Source organism: Macrotis lagotis, chromosome 2 (assembly GCF_037893015.1).
Source record: "Macrotis lagotis isolate mMagLag1 chromosome 2, bilby.v1.9.chrom.fasta, whole genome shotgun sequence".
NCBI lineage: Eukaryota > Metazoa > Chordata > Mammalia > Peramelemorphia > Peramelidae > Macrotis > Macrotis lagotis.
In genome coordinates, this window is record NC_133659.1 from 67,176,583 (window position 1) to 67,193,898 (window position 17,316).

The 17,316-nt window shown below is 35.5% G+C and overlaps 1 protein-coding gene across 5 annotated transcripts in view; it reads right to left on the reverse strand.

Moving 5' to 3' along the window:
- The window catches only part of RC3H1 (ring finger and CCCH-type domains 1), a 77,269-nt gene that overhangs the window by 32,412 nt on the left and 27,541 nt on the right, over positions 1–17,316 (reverse strand). For 4 of the 5 annotated variants that reach the window (XM_074222063.1, XM_074222064.1, XM_074222065.1 and 1 more), the window contains 5 exons: positions 10,662–10,782; positions 9,117–9,356; positions 5,913–6,088; positions 4,269–4,469; positions 2,158–2,290 (listed from right to left, as the gene is read on the reverse strand). In XM_074222063.1, the coding sequence (XP_074078164.1) occupies positions 2,158–2,290; positions 4,269–4,469; positions 5,913–6,088; positions 9,117–9,356; positions 10,662–10,782 (871 nt within the window). The remainder of the gene's footprint in view (positions 1–2,157; positions 2,291–4,268; positions 4,470–5,912; positions 6,089–9,116; positions 9,357–10,661; positions 10,783–17,316) is intronic. The other variant, XM_074222066.1, reaches the window with a different exon arrangement.

A 17,316-nucleotide genomic window follows, 5' to 3' on the forward strand; every position in this document is an offset into this window, starting at 1 on the left:
GGTGCTTTTCTGACCTATTCCACCATCTTCCCAGAATGCTCCTTATACTTTTTAAGTGAAAACAAATGATTTGTTTCTTTAGTGAACTTGGATAATGATAAAGGTTTTGTCACTGAGCAGGAAAAGAAATCTGATTAATAAGAAAATTTGTGAAAATAAGCCAAAAGTTGTATTTTATAAAATCACAGATTATCGGTTAGAAGGGAACTCAACACATACCTGAAGAGATTTAACCATGAACCAAGCTGAAGCCTGCCTTTCCAATGTCTACCAAGTGCTTCTTGATGTACTTAAGCAGAACAAGCCCAAACCTTCCTTCCACAAGCCCTTCATGCATGAAAAGAGCTCCTAAGTCTTCTGTTTCCTACTCCAAACCACCTCAATTCCTTTATATGGATGGGTGGAGAACTTGCAGCATTAGTGCCTGCCATATCCAGGTGCCCTGGACTACTAAGTCGCATCTCATCTAATCTGCACAACACTGAGAGGGAGGTGCTGTTAGTATTCCCATCTTACAGCCGAGGAGTATAAGGCAGTCAGGGGTCAACTCACTTGCCAGAGTGACATAATTTCTAAAAGTCTGAATTTGGATCTCAATCTAGGTCTTCCTGGCTCCAGAGTCAGCCATAGCACCACCCTGGGCTGTCTCCTAATAGAAATATGAGACCACACAGTGGTCTACTTTAGGCAGGACAGAATAAGCAAGTTTAACTAGACCAGTTATACATGAAGAGATTATAAAAAAAGAGAACAAAGAGTAAATTAAATGTCAGCAAGAGTTCCCCCCAGATGGGGACTTAAAGATAAAAGATTATGTAGGCCCCTCCCCAACACAGAGGACAGCAGACATGACAAATACTTAAAAGTCACCTGTAGCTTATCAGTCACAATATCATACATAATGAGGCTTCAGAGAACCAATCAAAGGTATGTTGGTTTATAAAACTGAACCAAAATGAGTTTGTGGTTGGTGCTAATGTGGCAGAGTGGGCTTATGGACCCAGTGTATTTTCATTGAAAGCATCCAGGAATTTTTGGCACATGAGCTGGAAACACTAAATCTCCTTTATGCTGGTCATTTTCCAGGAGCTTCAAAAGTTTTTTTTTTTACTTCTAATTACTTCAAGTTTGGGCAAGAGCTCCTTTTTTCTTTTCAGGTTGATTTTGCTTTGCTAAAACAAAAATTAAAGTAAGGTGGAATAACACACAATGCCAGGCCAGGAATTCAGAGTGCTGGTTTGTCATATCTCAGAATACAGCAAAGCTCAGACTGGCTGTGCAGAGGAAGTTTCCCAAGATTCCCTGTCTCCCCTGTGTCCTGAAGCAGACAACTTACTTTGTTTTTTTAGCCCAGTGTGCTGCTATTATAATTAAGGATGTTCAGTGTTAATAAAGGTTTATATTTAAGAACAGCAATATTATAGGAGTTTTAATACTGATAACATACCAAAAACATATCTTTTTCTAAATATCAATAAGTATTAATTGTTTATTATGTGTTAGGAACAAGAAATTTAAAAATAAAAAGCAAAATAGTCCTTGCTCCAAAGCAACATTTTTAAAATAAATACAAAATGAAGCCAAAGCAATTTGGGGAGGGGTTAGATAATACTTGAGCTACGTATAGAATGAGGCCAGAGATCTCAAGCTGAGAGATGGGGTGTTGATAGTGGCACAACCAAGCGGCCAATGTCACTGAACCAAAGAGAATTTGTTGTGAAGCAAGGAATAAGAAGATTAGAAAATTAAGGAAGGGCCAAGTTATAAAGACCATTCCTAAGCTTTAGAGAAATCCCTTCAGCAGTGGAGGATAGACTGGCATGGTGGGCAGGTCCATCAGCAGGCTGGTGCAACAGTCCATCTGGGAGGTGACCAGGGTCTGCATCAGTTGTCAGAGGAGAAAAGACGACAATACTAGATTTTGAAAAGATTTAGGTAACAACTTGGATAAGGTGATAAAAGTGAGGAGTCCAAGATGACCCTGGGGGTTGTGAGCCTGGAAACCTGGTAGCAGGTAGCAGGAAGGGAGGAGAGGTGTAGGTAAGAATCATCAACATACAGATGGTCATTAAATCCAGAGGAATTGAAGAGATACCCTAGGAATCAGGTTTATTTAGGTTCCCTATTGTTGTCATTATTCAATGCAAGAGTTTATACCTGGACTAGGGTCAATGTTTGCTAAGAGCTCCAGATGGGGTCTCAGGCGGTTCAGGTTTGCAGGATCACCAGTCCTCTGAAGAGCAATGGTTAGTTCCTGAACACTCTGTGCAAATGAGGCTGGGGTCTGCAACTTAAAAAAAGATAAATATTAACTTTCCCAGAGGTCAGATAACCTTCTTTGTTTCCAAGGAAAATTTTCTGTCATTCATTTTTGTGGTGTGCTGCATTTCACTTCTTTTAAACCTAAGGGAAGGATTCACTTTGTCACAATTCTGATCCATTAAATTCCTTCTAACAACCAAAGTTAATCTGAATTTACAGTTCACCATTCCTTAAATAGTCAAAAGGTATAAATATAAAACAAAAAAGGAATAAATTAACAATGACTACATAAAAATTATTTAAATTCTAATAATTAAGAGAAATCATTAAACAACTTTTGAGACATATTGCATATCTATGTAATTGGCAGATGGTTAAAAATTTTTAAATTCAATGTTAGGCTTGTTATATTAGTGGTGGGATTGAAAACTGGTGGCAATCTTTCTGGAAAAGCAGTGTGGCTTATTAAGTATTTACTGTGTGTTGGGCAGCACTCTGCCAGAAAAAAATCAAACCTGTCCTGCTTTTGACCAGTGTTTGTGTCACACAAGAAAGACCTACGATGTCAAGTACAAGGGAACCAAGGAGGAACCAGCAAGGTAAATGTCATCTGAACAAGCAGTGGAGGGGAGGAGAGAGGAGACCTTTTTATCACAGGCTGCCAAGGCAGTGAGGCAAGGGGAATAAAACCTGACAAGGCTGGAAAAGGTAGGTGGTAGACTGTAAATGCCAACCAGTAGTGCCCATCTGATCATAAAACTAAAAGAAGCCACTGGAGCCAAGTGAGAAGGTATGTGAAATGTGGGTTTTAGAAGCATCTTAACCCCTTTTGATCCAATAGATCCCACCAGCAGACTATACTCTAAGGATTTAAAAAAAAAAAGAAATCTAGCAAATCACTTAGAAGATTGTGCTCACATATAAAAGTTCTGGATTATTAATGCAAAGAAATATTGTTGTACTTCAAAAAGTGAAAAATAAGGTATGTAATAAAATAAAAATGAACTACATAAATTAGTTCAGAATCAAAGAAAACAATTACACAGAAAAAATGATAAGAAAAAGTGATATTCAAAAAATGTCAAAAACCAGAAATACACTTAAGAAAAGCTAGTTCTTAGAGGGCATAATTGAATATGCTCCTTAATAAAGTTAATATAAAATATTTTTTCAAATATAAATTCAAATTGTGCAATTATAAAATCTGTATTTGTTCTTAATCAACTAATCTCTATCAACACACAGGAGTGGAGACTAAACAGACATTTATACTACTTTCTTTAAGGTGGCAGTATACACTACTGTTATTGGAAAAAAGGTTTGATCTTGAGAAAGTGATGGGATCTTATTTAGTACCATTAAAGTCATAATACAAAATCTTTCTAATCTTAAAAGAAACCCAAATGAAGAAAATAAACACTTAGCTCACTAATCCAAATATGACCTTATATTTCTGTAATTAATGTCAAAAGGTCTCTCTACCTAAAATTCAAGAGCTATTAAATAAGATAAATCCACATCTGATAGCCTATTTAGTTTTTAAAGTTAATTATAAAACAAGAAAGCAAAACAGGTTTCACAGGTTAACTGGGAAATTTATGTCAAAGTTTTAGGAGATCCAGGAAAATACTGACAAAAGTAACCATGTCCAGGCTTCAATTAGAGGGTCCTTCAATTTAGGCTTTTACCCAATCTCTAGGGCTGGTAATTTTATCTATGGCTATAGATTATGGTTTTTTAATATGTTTGGATATCTGAATAATGAAATTCATAAAGGAAAAGAAAGGTTAAAACAAAGTCAGCTCAGAGTAAACAATGGACCTTAAGGAACAAACACACTGATCAAATTTTCTGTCTATAAAGGTAAACATCTCCCTTAAAGAATCATTAGAAAATGAGAATTAGTTGTATAAAATGTGAGTTATTTATTTTTCCAAGGAAAGAAAGCATAAAGATAAAGCCTAAAGATCAAGTCAGATATAATAAGGAACAAAAAGAGACTTTACCTTGTCAATAATGGACTGCATGTGAGATTTATGTGATTGGTCTCCATACAGAAGAGAAGACCACTGGTCTGGGGCAATGCGTAAGCCTGCCTCCATGGCAATCTGAACTATCTGGGAGTCATGTTCCCGACGAAGAGCTTCATATGTCCTAAACTCCTCCTTCAATTGCATTAAGGAGGAATCTTCATCTCGTTTTGTCACCTGGGAAGACACACACACACACACACACACACACACACACACACACACACCAAAAATCCAAGTTGAATGATGGTTATAATATGTAAGTATAAACATATGTAATAACCAAAAACCATAATTCTGCCTATGACTAATATATTAAAAAACACATCCTTTTGACTTCAAGAAAGTTGTATTTTCAAATGTCATGGTTTCATAAAAACTTACAATAGGAAGAATGAATAACCAAAGGAATTTTTCAGTGTCAAGGAAACACTATTTCTTTCTCCCTTTTTGGGCTTTTGTGAAGTAATGGGGTTAAGTGATTTGCCATGGTCACAAAGCTAGTAAGTATCAAGTGTCAGAGGTTAAATATGAAGACAAATTTGAACTCAGGTCCTCATGATTCCAGGGCCCATGCTCAATTCACTGCACCACTTAGCTGCTCCAGCTGTTAAGCTTCAACAGGAAACACTTTCAAGAGGGGTTAGTGACAAGAAGGCAGGAGAACTGTCATTATGTATGTGTTACAAAGGGGGTTTTTTGAGTAGAGGGGACAAAATAAAATGTTTGTTAAATGAAAAATTAAGCATTTATAAAGTTTTTTTAAAGATCTGAAAAAGTGCTTTATCATTTAATATTGCTTTAGAAGAAATTCTTGTTGACATTTTTATTTCCTAATAATCTGATTAATTCACCTCAAATCTTAAAATTATAACATCCTCTTTAATAAATGAATTAATTTGTCAAAGTTTGGCCAACTCAAATAGACAAACTCTAGCACTACACTCAACTAATCTCTATTTTGCAATTTCACATTAATACTTTAAATCCAGATAAAGTTACTTTTTTAGTACAATTGATAGGTGATATAAAAAAGTGCTTCTCTTCTACCAGGATAAATCACCTTTTGAGAAATATCTTCCTAGAAAATATTATCCAAAACCAGAGAAAGAACTGTGGAGCTTAAACGCAGACCAAAACTTACTATCTTCAATTTTTAAAAGTTGTCTTAGGTATTATATTTTTTCCTAATGAATTTTTTCTGTTTCAATTTGATTCTTTTTTCCACATGATTAATATGGACCTATGTTTAGTATGGTTATATACATATAGCCTCTATTAGATTGCTCTCTATTGGGGGAAGAGGCATAAAAATGTAAAGCTCAAAACCTTGTCAAAAATAAATGATCGCTAAAAACTACTCCAGCAGTTTTGCATATGGTTGGAAACAATAAACTATTCAAAAAGAAAAGAAAAAGAAATATCTCCAAGATAGAAATTTTTATGTAGCAAAAAATTTCTAAGATAGAGTTTGGTCAATTTTGAGCAATATTTAACATACTGCCTATAATCACACAAATAGTGAAGACTTTTAAAGATCATTCAGGCAGTTTTGATTTAACATTTCTGTGGGCAGAATGTTTCTTGAAACTCAGCACTGAATTTATAGCAGTTCTGTACCTTGAAACAGGAGGCTCTGTACAATAGCTGAACAACATGTCCAATGCTGGTTTTTGAGGCCTGAGGAAATCGTGGCTCCAATCTTTGCACCACAAATAGAACCAAGACTTTCCGAGACAAAGCAGATCCATCTTCTAAGGCCAGCAGGACCAGCTTCAGGGCTTCCTCCTGCATTGCTAGAATGTCAAGGGAAAAAATGAAATTTTATTCTGACTGGTTATAGGAAAATTCTTGTAGGTTTTATTCCCTCCCAGACTGGATCAAGTTCTTCAAAAGACAGGAAGACATAAAAGCTCTTAAGATCAGAAAAAGACATTAGATCTTAACCAACAAAATTCCTTATCAGAAAAATTCAATTTCTGCCTATGTAGGAAATAAAAAAGAACACAAAAACCAGCAACAGCAATGGAGTGTGACAAATTTATTCACACAATCACACCTGGGATCTGGGAAAAAGCAGCAGAAGAATTATGTTCAAAGGAAAAAAAAATTAATATGTGCCCAATCCAATTTCACTCTATGCAGTTATGTTGAATTTGATGTTGTACTTGCAACTTTTATTTCTGCTTTTCTGAACTAAGTTTAGCAGCTATCACCTGGCTCTACATTATGTTTGAGACAACTGCTCAGGGCTAAGTTCCCTTATTCTCATTGCCTCAGGTTTCCTATCTTGCTGTATTGTAACAGCCATGTTTTCTGGAATTTACAGTGCAGGTAATTAATTTCTTCATCCACTTAATTAAGTTGCAACTAAGAGGTCACCTAAAATAAAGGAAACAAATTAATTTTTTACCTTCTTTACAGAAACTGAATTTTTGACAGGAAAAAGAGACTGTATTCTTATTCCTAATTAATTAACACGTAAATGTGTTGCTAGTGACAAGGGAACAGGAGCTGTATGGGTAGCTAAGCAAACAAATCTCAAAACCTTTTCTCCTCTCTACAGTCAGTCCTACAGCAAAATTTCAGCAACAAAGACTACTAGCATAGTTAAGTCTCTATCTTGGCAAGAAGGGTGGGTGAGCATTGTATGATAAGGGTGGTACTTATCTATGAAGCCCTTGATGTTAAAAACTCCATCTTTCCCAACTCATGATTGAGAACATTTAAAACAACATTCATTCACATCTAGAACATGCTGTTATTTTTTTTTAAAGATTTTACTTGAGTTTTGAGTTTTACAATTTTTCTCCCAATCTTACCCCCCCCCCATGGAAAGCAATGTCAGTCTTTATTTTGTTTCCATGTTGTACATTGATCCAAATTGAGTGTGATGAGAGAGAGAAATCACATCCTTAGGGAAGAAACAAAAAGTATACGAGATAACAAGATCAGACAGTAAGATATCTGTTTTTTCCCCTAAATTAAAGGGATTAGTCCTTGAAACTCCACAGCTCCTTTTCTGGATACAGATGATATTCGCCATTGCAGACAGCCTAGAATTGTCCCTGGTTGTTGCACTGATGGAATGAGCAAGTCCATCAAGGTTGATCATTGCCCCCATGTTGCTGTTAGGGTGTACAGTGTTTTTTCTGGTTCTGATCATCTCACTCAGCATCAGTTCATGCAAATCCCTCCAGGCTTTCCTGAATTCCTGTCTCTCCTTGTTTCTAATAGAACAGTAGTGTAGAACATGCTGTTATATAGTTGATGTTCAGTCATTCAATTCTGTCTAACTCTTTGTGATGCCATGGATCAAAGCAAGTCAAGCCCACATCCTCAACTACATCCCCAAATCCGTCCAAGTTCATATTCTTTGCTTCCATGACACAATCTATCCATCCCATCCTCTGCCATCCCTTCTCCTTTTGTCTTCAATCTCTCCCAGCCCAGAATCTTTTCCAATGAGTCCTATATCTTTTTATTATGTGGCCAAAGTATTTAACCTTCAGCTTTGGCATTTGGCCTTCCAACAAATAGTCAGAATTAATTTGATCTCCTCAATGTCCAAGAAATCTCAAGTGTCTTCTTCGGCACTATTATTCAAAAGCATGGATTTGGCAATGCTTACTTTTCCTTATGGTCTAACTCTCAGATATAAAACTACTAGAAATAGCTTTGACTAGGGGAGGCTAGTTGGCGCTGTGGATAGAGCACCAGCCCTGAGCCCGACTTCAAATCTAGCCCCAGACAACTTAATAATTACCTAGCTGTGTGAACTGGGCAAGTCACTTAACCCCACTGCCCTGCAAAAACCAAAAAATAAAAATAAAAATAGCTTTGACTAGATGGGTCATTGTTGGCAAGTTGATGCGTTCCAGATATGCCATGGCTTTCCTTTCAAGGAATATCTTTTTACAGAGTTGTAGTGATATTTGAGCCTAGGAATATAAATTCCTGACACAACTTCCATTTTTTTCTCCCTCTAATTGTTGGGAAGTGATGAGACAAAAATGTCCTTGACCTTAGTTTCTTTAATATTAAGCTTCAAGCCAGTCTTTTTTATTCTCTTCTTTCATCATCATCAAGAGACATTTTAATTCTTCACATTCTGCCATCAGAGTGATATCAACCTCATATCTGGAATAATTGATATTTCTCCCAGCACCCTTTAATTAATTACAGCTTTAAAATGACACTGTGTGTGTGTGTGTACATATATATGGATTAAGTTTTGAAAGTTCGAACAATTAAATAACCAGTAGTAAAAAATCTGAAAAAAAGTTGTTGCTGTTGCTGTAAACAGTAAGCATTTCTCAGAAAAGTTGAAGCATTTTGTTCTAAGAAGACGAGAAGCCACTGAGGACAATACCAAAGCATTTGAAAAGAGTAGAAAAGCAAGAGTAGTGAAGAGTGCCAGATGAAATCACTGGGATTTATTAAGATCTATTAAGTCCAAAGTAATATGGGGTCTGCTTTCAGAGACGAATAGCTTTAAATAACTCAGTACCATCAGTATTGCAACATAGTAGACTGTCACTGAATAAATGAAGAAGTTAAATAGTTGGTAAATTTTAAGAAAGCAAAGGAGTAACTAACAAATAGTAAACAAAACCTATCCAAACTGAGTTTTAATTAAGTTTTAATATTAATAGGGTTAAACTTCAGTCTTTTTGTAAAATTCAAGAGAGTAGAATAACTCACTCTTGTAAACTATTCAGACAAGAGCCTATAGAAAGACATTGATATCAGGCAATCCTAGACAAGATTTTAAGAACTAGTAAAGATGAATGATATTACATAACATCTCTCCACAACATTTACCTGGTCCCAGGAACTGGCAGCCCCTGGCCCTGACTGCTGCCCAAAGGTTTGAGGAAAGTTGTTGAGGATTCTGGTGCTGAAGGATTAGTTCTGTGACAGTTCGTTCACCTAAAGATCGAGCTGCCCTCATGGCACGAATCCGACCTTCTTCTTCCACTAACTGGCAGTGGACCAACGTCACCAATTTCCTCTGCATTGGGCGGCTCAGAACACTCTGAGTGGTGCTATTCAGACCTACTCCTTTAAAAGACAATATAAAAATTAATCTAAACTGTAAACTAAAAGGTAATCTAGGAATCACAAAACTGATACTAACTTTATTTCAGTGATAACAATTAGGAATTCTATCCAAAGACTATGTGTCTAAAGTAAAAAAAATTGTATACCTGGCAACTCACTGATACCACTATTAGGCCTTTACCACAAAAAGATCAAAAAAAGGAAAAGAAATCATATGTACAAATTACTTCTACTTTATTTTATTTCTTCTTCTTCTTTTTTTAAGTTCTTGCAAGTCAATGGAGTTAAGTAACTTGCCAAAGGTCACACAGCTAGGCGATTATTAAGTATCTGAGGCCAGATTTGAACTCAGGTCCTCCTACTCCAGGGCCGGTGTTCTATCCACTGCATCACCTAGCTGCCCCTCTTTATTTTATTTTTAAAAGGGTGTTTGTGAACTTTATTTTTCCTCTCCCCCCCCTCCAAAATAGGAGGAAAAGATGGAAGAACTAAAAGAGAGAAAGAAGGTCTCTGGAGAAACTTTTAGATTTGAATTTAAGTTTTAATCAAGCATATAGTACACATAAAATATTAATATGTATACTAATGAAACCCAAAATTTCATGTATATAAGTAGGAGAAAATGCCCATTTTATAAGGTGGATAAATTCAGAATTAAAAGGAAAAAAAAAAAGAACCAGCCCCCTATATCCTAAGGGCTGCTCTAGAAAGAGTGATTGAATTATATAAAAATATTCCAGATGCTTTTGTAAAATATCTTTGTTGCTACTATATACAGCATTTAAAATAATGAAACACACAGTAGATGCCCAATGACTGGGGGATGATCAAACAAGTTATGGTACATGAATACAATGTTGTGATACAGTAATGAGGGAATATTACTGAACCATAAAAAAAATAGAAAGAATTTAAAGAAACGTGAAAAGTCTTATTATAAACTGACAATGTGTGATACAAGGAAAACAATATTATCAATGGGAAAACCAGCAAAAAGTGTGAATCTCAATGCTATATAATTATTACTACCAAGCTTGTTCAAGAGGAAGAGATAGGGAAACATTCCTCACTACCCTTGCAAAGATGGATGATTATCATTGTGGAATACTGCTTTTACTGTCTGTTCATTGTTTACCAGTGTTTTTAAAAAAATGTTATTCAATGGGTTTGAGTTTATAAAAACAAGGCCAATAGTAGATCATCACTGTTAAGACTTCTACTAAAATCATTTGGAAAAAGAAGATAGTATTCATTCTTCCCAAGATTCCTTTTAAGAGGAATTTGATTAACTGTAGGAAGACTTACCTCTTGCACTGCTGAGTGGTTTCAAATACAATGCTAATTCCTCTACACATTTCTTTGCTTCTTCATAATGTTTTGTATCTTCTACCCCACTACACAAAGTAATGGGCTGCTGCTCAGGGACCTGAACATCAAACAAGACGGGTTACCAAATATACTTCCATGCCACCAGCACCTAGCAGCTTACAATTCCAGATGCATATCACCAATCTTCTTAAAAGTGGCTCTGAAATGAATTTATCAATCAACTGCCCCACTGTTATATTCATCAATGTTATGACTTGCTAGTGCAAAGTTTTCCAGCCCCTCCCCCCATATATATCCATACATACCTTCTGAATCTAAATGTGTCTGCTAGAATCTATCATTTATCCTTTGAGAGCAGGGATTGTCTCATGTTTGCATTTCTACCCCCATACTTTGCACAATATTCAATATGTATTGAGAGCTAAAAGATGCTTGTTCATTCATCTCTCTAAATACAAAAAAAGTGAGGAGGAAAAAGGTTCAGAGAGGTTTTAAGTCTAAGATGATGTCTAAAGAAATTTTGATGGGGCAGTTAGGTGGCACAGTAGATAGAGCACCAGTCCTGGAGTCGGGATGATCTGAGTTCAAATCTGACCTTAGACACTTAATAATTGCCTAGCTGTGTGACCTTGGGCAAATCACTTAACCCCCCCCCCACTGCCTTGTATAACCTAAAAAAAATTAAAATTAAGAGTCTCAAAAGTACTTCAATGTCCAAAAATTAGATCCACAAAGGAATGCTAATATGGCAAATTAACAAAATTTTTTGGTAATAGCTCTATTTTTAGTATAATACCAATTTTCCTTGAGATTCTAATTTACTATTCCTTTTACTGTACTATCATTTATATAGCTTTCCACATTAATAACATTAGAATTATTGTAGACTCTTTCACAGCTTAGTCTCTTTCATACAATTACCAAATTTTTATTTCATTTGGAGTCAATAGGCAAATTTAAAGTCAAAATGCCTATGAGTTTAGAAATTGGGAGGAAGAAAGGGCTGGAGACATTAAAGAAAATTTTCATAAAGGAAATTTATTTTGATCTGGACCCTGAATGCTTGGTTTGTTTTGTTTGTTTGTTTGTTTTTAGTTTTTGCAAGGCAATGGGGTTAAGTGGCTTGCCCAAGGCCACACAGCTAGGCAATTATTAAGTGTCTGAGACTGGATTTGAACTCAGGTCCTCCTGACTCCAGGGCCAGTGCTCTATCCACTGGGCCACCTAGCTGCCCCTGAATGTGTGTTACAAATTTAAAAAGCTGATGCTTGTTACAAATGTAAAAAGCTGATTCAATGGAAGGGCATTTCATTAAAAAAGAACATGGTAAACCAGAAGACAGATGAGAAAAGTACAGGGCTTATTTGGACAATGAGGCTGAGAATTTTAAGTCAAAGAAACAAATTTTTCTTTAAGTTATTAACTTACAATGCACTATGCAAGGTGTGATACAAGGACAAACATAACAGTAAAAGTTGGAGAGGAGAGATGGTTACCATAGAAAGAGAAATAAAAACAAGGTATATCTACCTATCATAGAAAGAGAAATAAAAACAAGTCTACCTACCTACAAGGAGTAGCTTTGTAAAGAAACATAGAAAAATGAAAAGATTTTCAAAACTGGTGGTGTTTCATTAGAAAGAACTCGTCTTAGAATAAAAGAACTTCCATGCAGAATAAAAATTTGAATAAAAAGAGGGAGAAAATTCCAAAAGAACATATTATTAGCCTAAGAATATAAATAAGAAAACCATTTCAACATGTTCAATGGGTTATGGTTAATATTTTAAATTAGAGTAATGACCACAGCAATTTACTGTTTGATAAGTTAAGATGCAAGCTTTTGGGAGAAAAACTCATTATTTTCCAAAAACTGCTAAAAAAATGATAAACAGTAATGGCAGAAACTAGGCATAGACCAACATTTCATACTGTGTTCCAAGATAAGGTCAAAACTGTATACAGGATAAGCAAATTAATGGAGAATTGATTAATTTATCTGTCTAATCTATGGGATAAGTAAAGGATTTAGAACCAAATAAGAGACAAAAATTTATATTATTTGTTTGTATTTTGAGGTTTGTTTTTTTTTTTTGCAAGGTAGTGGGGTTAAGTGGCTTGCCCATGGTCACAAAGCTAGGTAATTATTAAGTGTCTGAGGCTACATTTGAACTCAGGTCCTCCTGACTCCAGGGTTGGTGCTTTATCCACTGCACCACCTAGCTGTTCCCATTATATTAAATTAAAAAGATTTTGCACAAATAAAACCAATACAACCAAAATTAAATGTAAAGAAGAAAACTGGTAAAACATTTTTTAAAAGCAATTGTCTCTGCTAAAGATCTCATTTTTCAAAAAATATAGAGAACTGCGTCAGATTTACAATACAAGTCATTTCCCAACTGATAAATGGTCAAAGGTTATGAACAGGCAGTTTTCAGGCAAGCTATCTATCTATAATGAGATGAAAAAATGCTCTAAATCACTATCAATTAGAGAAATGCAAATTTAAAAAATTCTGTGGTACCACACCTCACTCATATCAGATTGGCTAATATTACAGAAAAAGAAAAGTGAAAAATCTTGGAGGGACTGTGGGAAACTAGAATGGACACTTATGTTTGTTTGGTGGAGTTGTGAACTGATCCAATCATTTTAGAGAGCCATTCAGAAATATGCCCAAAGTGATATAAAATTGTGCATTCCCTTTGACTCAGGAATGTTACTACCAGGGTTATAGCCCAAAAAGATTTTTTAAATGGAAAAGGACTTATCTGTAGAAAAATATGTATAGCAATTTATAGCATTTTTTTGATGGCAAAGAATGAGAAATTGAGATGTCCATTAATTGGAGAATGGATGAACAAGTTGTAGTATATGATTGTAATGGAATATTACTGAATTATAAGAAATCACAAAGGGACAGTGGATAGAGCACTGTCTGTGAAGTCAGGAGGACCTGAGTTCAAATGTGACCTCCAACACTTAATACTCACTTAGCTGTGTGTACTTGGGCAAATCACTTTACCCTATTGACTTGCAAAAATAAAATAATGACATAGGAGGAAGATTTCACAAAAACCTGGAAAGGCTTATATGAACTGAAGCACAGCAAAGTGAGAAGAACCAGGACAATAATAGCAATATTGTACAATGAACAACTATGAATGATTTAGCTGTTTTCAGCAATACAATGATCCAAAAGGATTCATGATGAAAAAATATTATCCACCTCCAGAGAAAGAGTCTCGAATATAGACAAAAACATACTATTTTTCAGTTTCTCTCTCTCTCTCTTGGTTTAGGCCTTTTCCTACAAAATGGCTAATATGGAAATATGTTTTACATAACTGCACATACATTTCCTATGTCAGATTGCTTACCATCTAAGGGAGAAAGAAGAGAAGGGAGGGAGTGATAGTATTTGGAATTCAAAATTTAAAAACAAAAGTTTAAAAAAAAAAAGATGAGAATCACAGAATCCTAAAGAATATGGAGTAGATCTGAACACAAAAAAGAAATCTCAACAACACCCTCAACAAGTTATCATTCAATCTTCCACTTAGAATTTTCTAGTGAGAAGGCACTCATTACCTCTAAATTCCATTTGAGTATGGCTCCAAATGTAATGAAAATCTTCCTCCAACCCTGCCTCAAAGTACTTTTGGACCCTAGCTAAATGTGACAATCTTTTAAACACCTAAATCTCTTTTGTAGGCTAAACATTCCCAGTTCTTTTTATTGCTCCTTATAGAACATTTCAAATCTTCTAATAACTATTTTTAATGCCCCTCCCAAAATATGGTACCCAGAAAAGAACACAATTATCCAGATTAGGCCTAACCAAGTAGGAATCATTCAAACTATTATTATTAGCTTTGTGGATTAGACACTGTATTACTACTCATGAAACTCAACTTGCATTGAATGTCATAACGATCTCATCAAAACGATGACTCATAATTGCCAAGTATTAAGACGATATTTTCTTTTCACTTGATCTATCTAGTGTTATCTTTCTCATGGAGCACTTGAACAATTATTTTTAAAACAAAGCAAAAAACATAAAATTTCATCTTTTTTAGATTTTGTTCATCACACTCCAACTTGTCAGAATCTTTGGGGAATTAAAATTTCCCTATCCCTGCCAGCTCTATTAAAACTGGATAATTTTATACCATTTGATTCTTCATCCTAATAACTGATAAAAATGTTGAACACACTAGGGCAAAGGACATGAGACCCCCATATGGCTGGCATTGATCAATTCATTGATTAATAATGAGTAACAATCCTTGAGTTAAATTGTTAAATGACATCCCAAACCTCCTATGTTAAATACCTCTTCATGAGTGTGTGTGTGTCTGTGTGTGTCGATAGAGAGAGAGAAAGAGAAATAGGTTATTCAATTACCTTGCTGAAATCCAGACATATAAGTCAACTAACAATAAAAAAGAAATTAGTTCAATCTGGCAAGATTTGTCCTTAAAATCTTTCAGGAGAAATAGGACAATGAAAAGCCTGAAGAAGTTCAGTATAATCCACACAAAGAAATAGAGAAATAAATGGAGTCTTAGAATAGTCTCAGAATTGTTACTTTGTAACAATTATAAATTTTGGATTTATGTCAGGCAAATCTTTTTTAACATTTGGGCTCTCCAAAGTAGAATGGGCTACGCCACGGAAGTTTGTAGCCTCTTTCTCACTGTAGGTCCAACAACAACAACAACAACAAGTTACTTGACTACTTGTCATCTATGTCATATTGAGAATTCTTTTTGAGGGACAGGTTGACCTAATGGCCTCAGTTATATCTTCCAATTATAAAATCCATATTCCATATCAACCCTTATTGGATACTACTTTTTGGAGATGACAGAAGTTGAACCTTGCAGAGAGCTCCTAGAGCTTCAATTTAAGGAGGGTACCTAGGGTCTCTATCTCATCCTACACAATCAAATCAAGTGTGAAATACATGCTTCTTCTACAGTACTCCCTTGTCCCCCCAGGTTCCTCCCTCTAATTAGGAAGAGTAGACCTCCTTTGAGATTCTCAATTTAAAGGGGAGGCATCAGAGCATTTCCCACCTAGCTTCAGGACATCATCATATTCCCACACTTATAGAGCCACAACAAAGTCAGACCTATTCTTTGATCCACAATGAGGTAACTAGATGGTACAGTGGATATGGCACTGGGCCCAGAGGTCAAATCCCAATGAGACCCTGGCTAACTGTATAACCCTGAATTACTTTCATCCCTTGCCTCAGTTTCCTCAACTATAAAATGAGAGTAACAAACCTACCTTGATGGTTTATAGGACAGATAAAATTATAAAGTGCCTACTAGCACAATAACTGGAACACAGCAGGCATGTAAATTTTTAAAATTTATATTTGTTTTATATTATTAACTGTCTACTGAACTAATTGCTTAACTATTAAATTAAAAAAGTTTTCCTAGAATGGCTGTCAAGGTCCCTGACTTATTACATACTTTAAAAGGTTCTTTTCCTTTTTACCTCCTCCTCCCCTCAGCCCCTCTGTTCTCACCCAGACAACAATGACAAAAAGCATATGAAGCCCTCTGTGCCCACTGCCCAGGTTCACTCCCAAAGGCCTTTCTTCTGCAACTTTTCCCTTTTCCTACCTCAACAGAACCACTATATGTTCCTATAACAAGAACACTGTCAACGGGATTCCAGAGACCAAAGTTCATATTTACAAATAGGTCCTGTAGGCCTCAACTTTGTTCTCAACTGTTGGTTTGTTAATACAGAATCAAGGGCTGGATATTTTTGTTTTAGAGAAATTTTTATTCTGTCTTGTAATTCTTTGGGAGTAAATCCCAAGTCATGCATTGCTGGGTCAAAAGATGTGCAGTGTTTGGTTTTCTTTTGTTCTCTAGGAATTGGATACAAGTTTTCTATAATAGGTGATCTAAATATTTTAGCAAGACTGTACTTGTGGGTCTTATCCATCTTTTATCTCACTCTTTTTTGCTCTATAGGGTCATTTATCTAATTGCAAAACATTTGAAAAAAAGTATTTTTCATCTACTTGGTTTTTTTTATCTTGTACAAGTAGACTACTCTTCTTACAATGATTATGGATACTATTTAGGAACCCCGGCAGAGCTGAAGATCCAGTTCCAATCCTTTTCTTATCTTTCTTTTGATTTTAATGGCAAATGAGGTAAAACCTCCTCAGTTATTTTAATTATAATTTTTTTGTTGTAATTGATAAGGGGTATGTTTTTTGTTTGTTTGTGTTTTGCAAGGCAATGGGGTTAAGTGGCTTGCCCAAGGCCACACAGCTAGGTAATTATTATGTATCTGAGGCTGGACTTGTTTTTCTTTTTTTTTGTTGTTGTTTTTTTTTTGCAAGGCAAATGGGGTTAAGCGACTTGCCCAAGGCCACAGAGCTAGGTAATTATTAAATGTCTGAGGCCAGATTTGAACTCCTGACTCCAGGGCCGGTGCTCTATCCACTGGGCCACCTAGCTACCCCCCTAATCTTTTGTACTTCTAAAGATAATACTAGTATTTACATAGTTTTTAAAGGTTTGCAAAGTACTTTACATCTATCTCACTTAATCCTCCACCCAGGAGGTCAATGCTTTTAATATCTCCA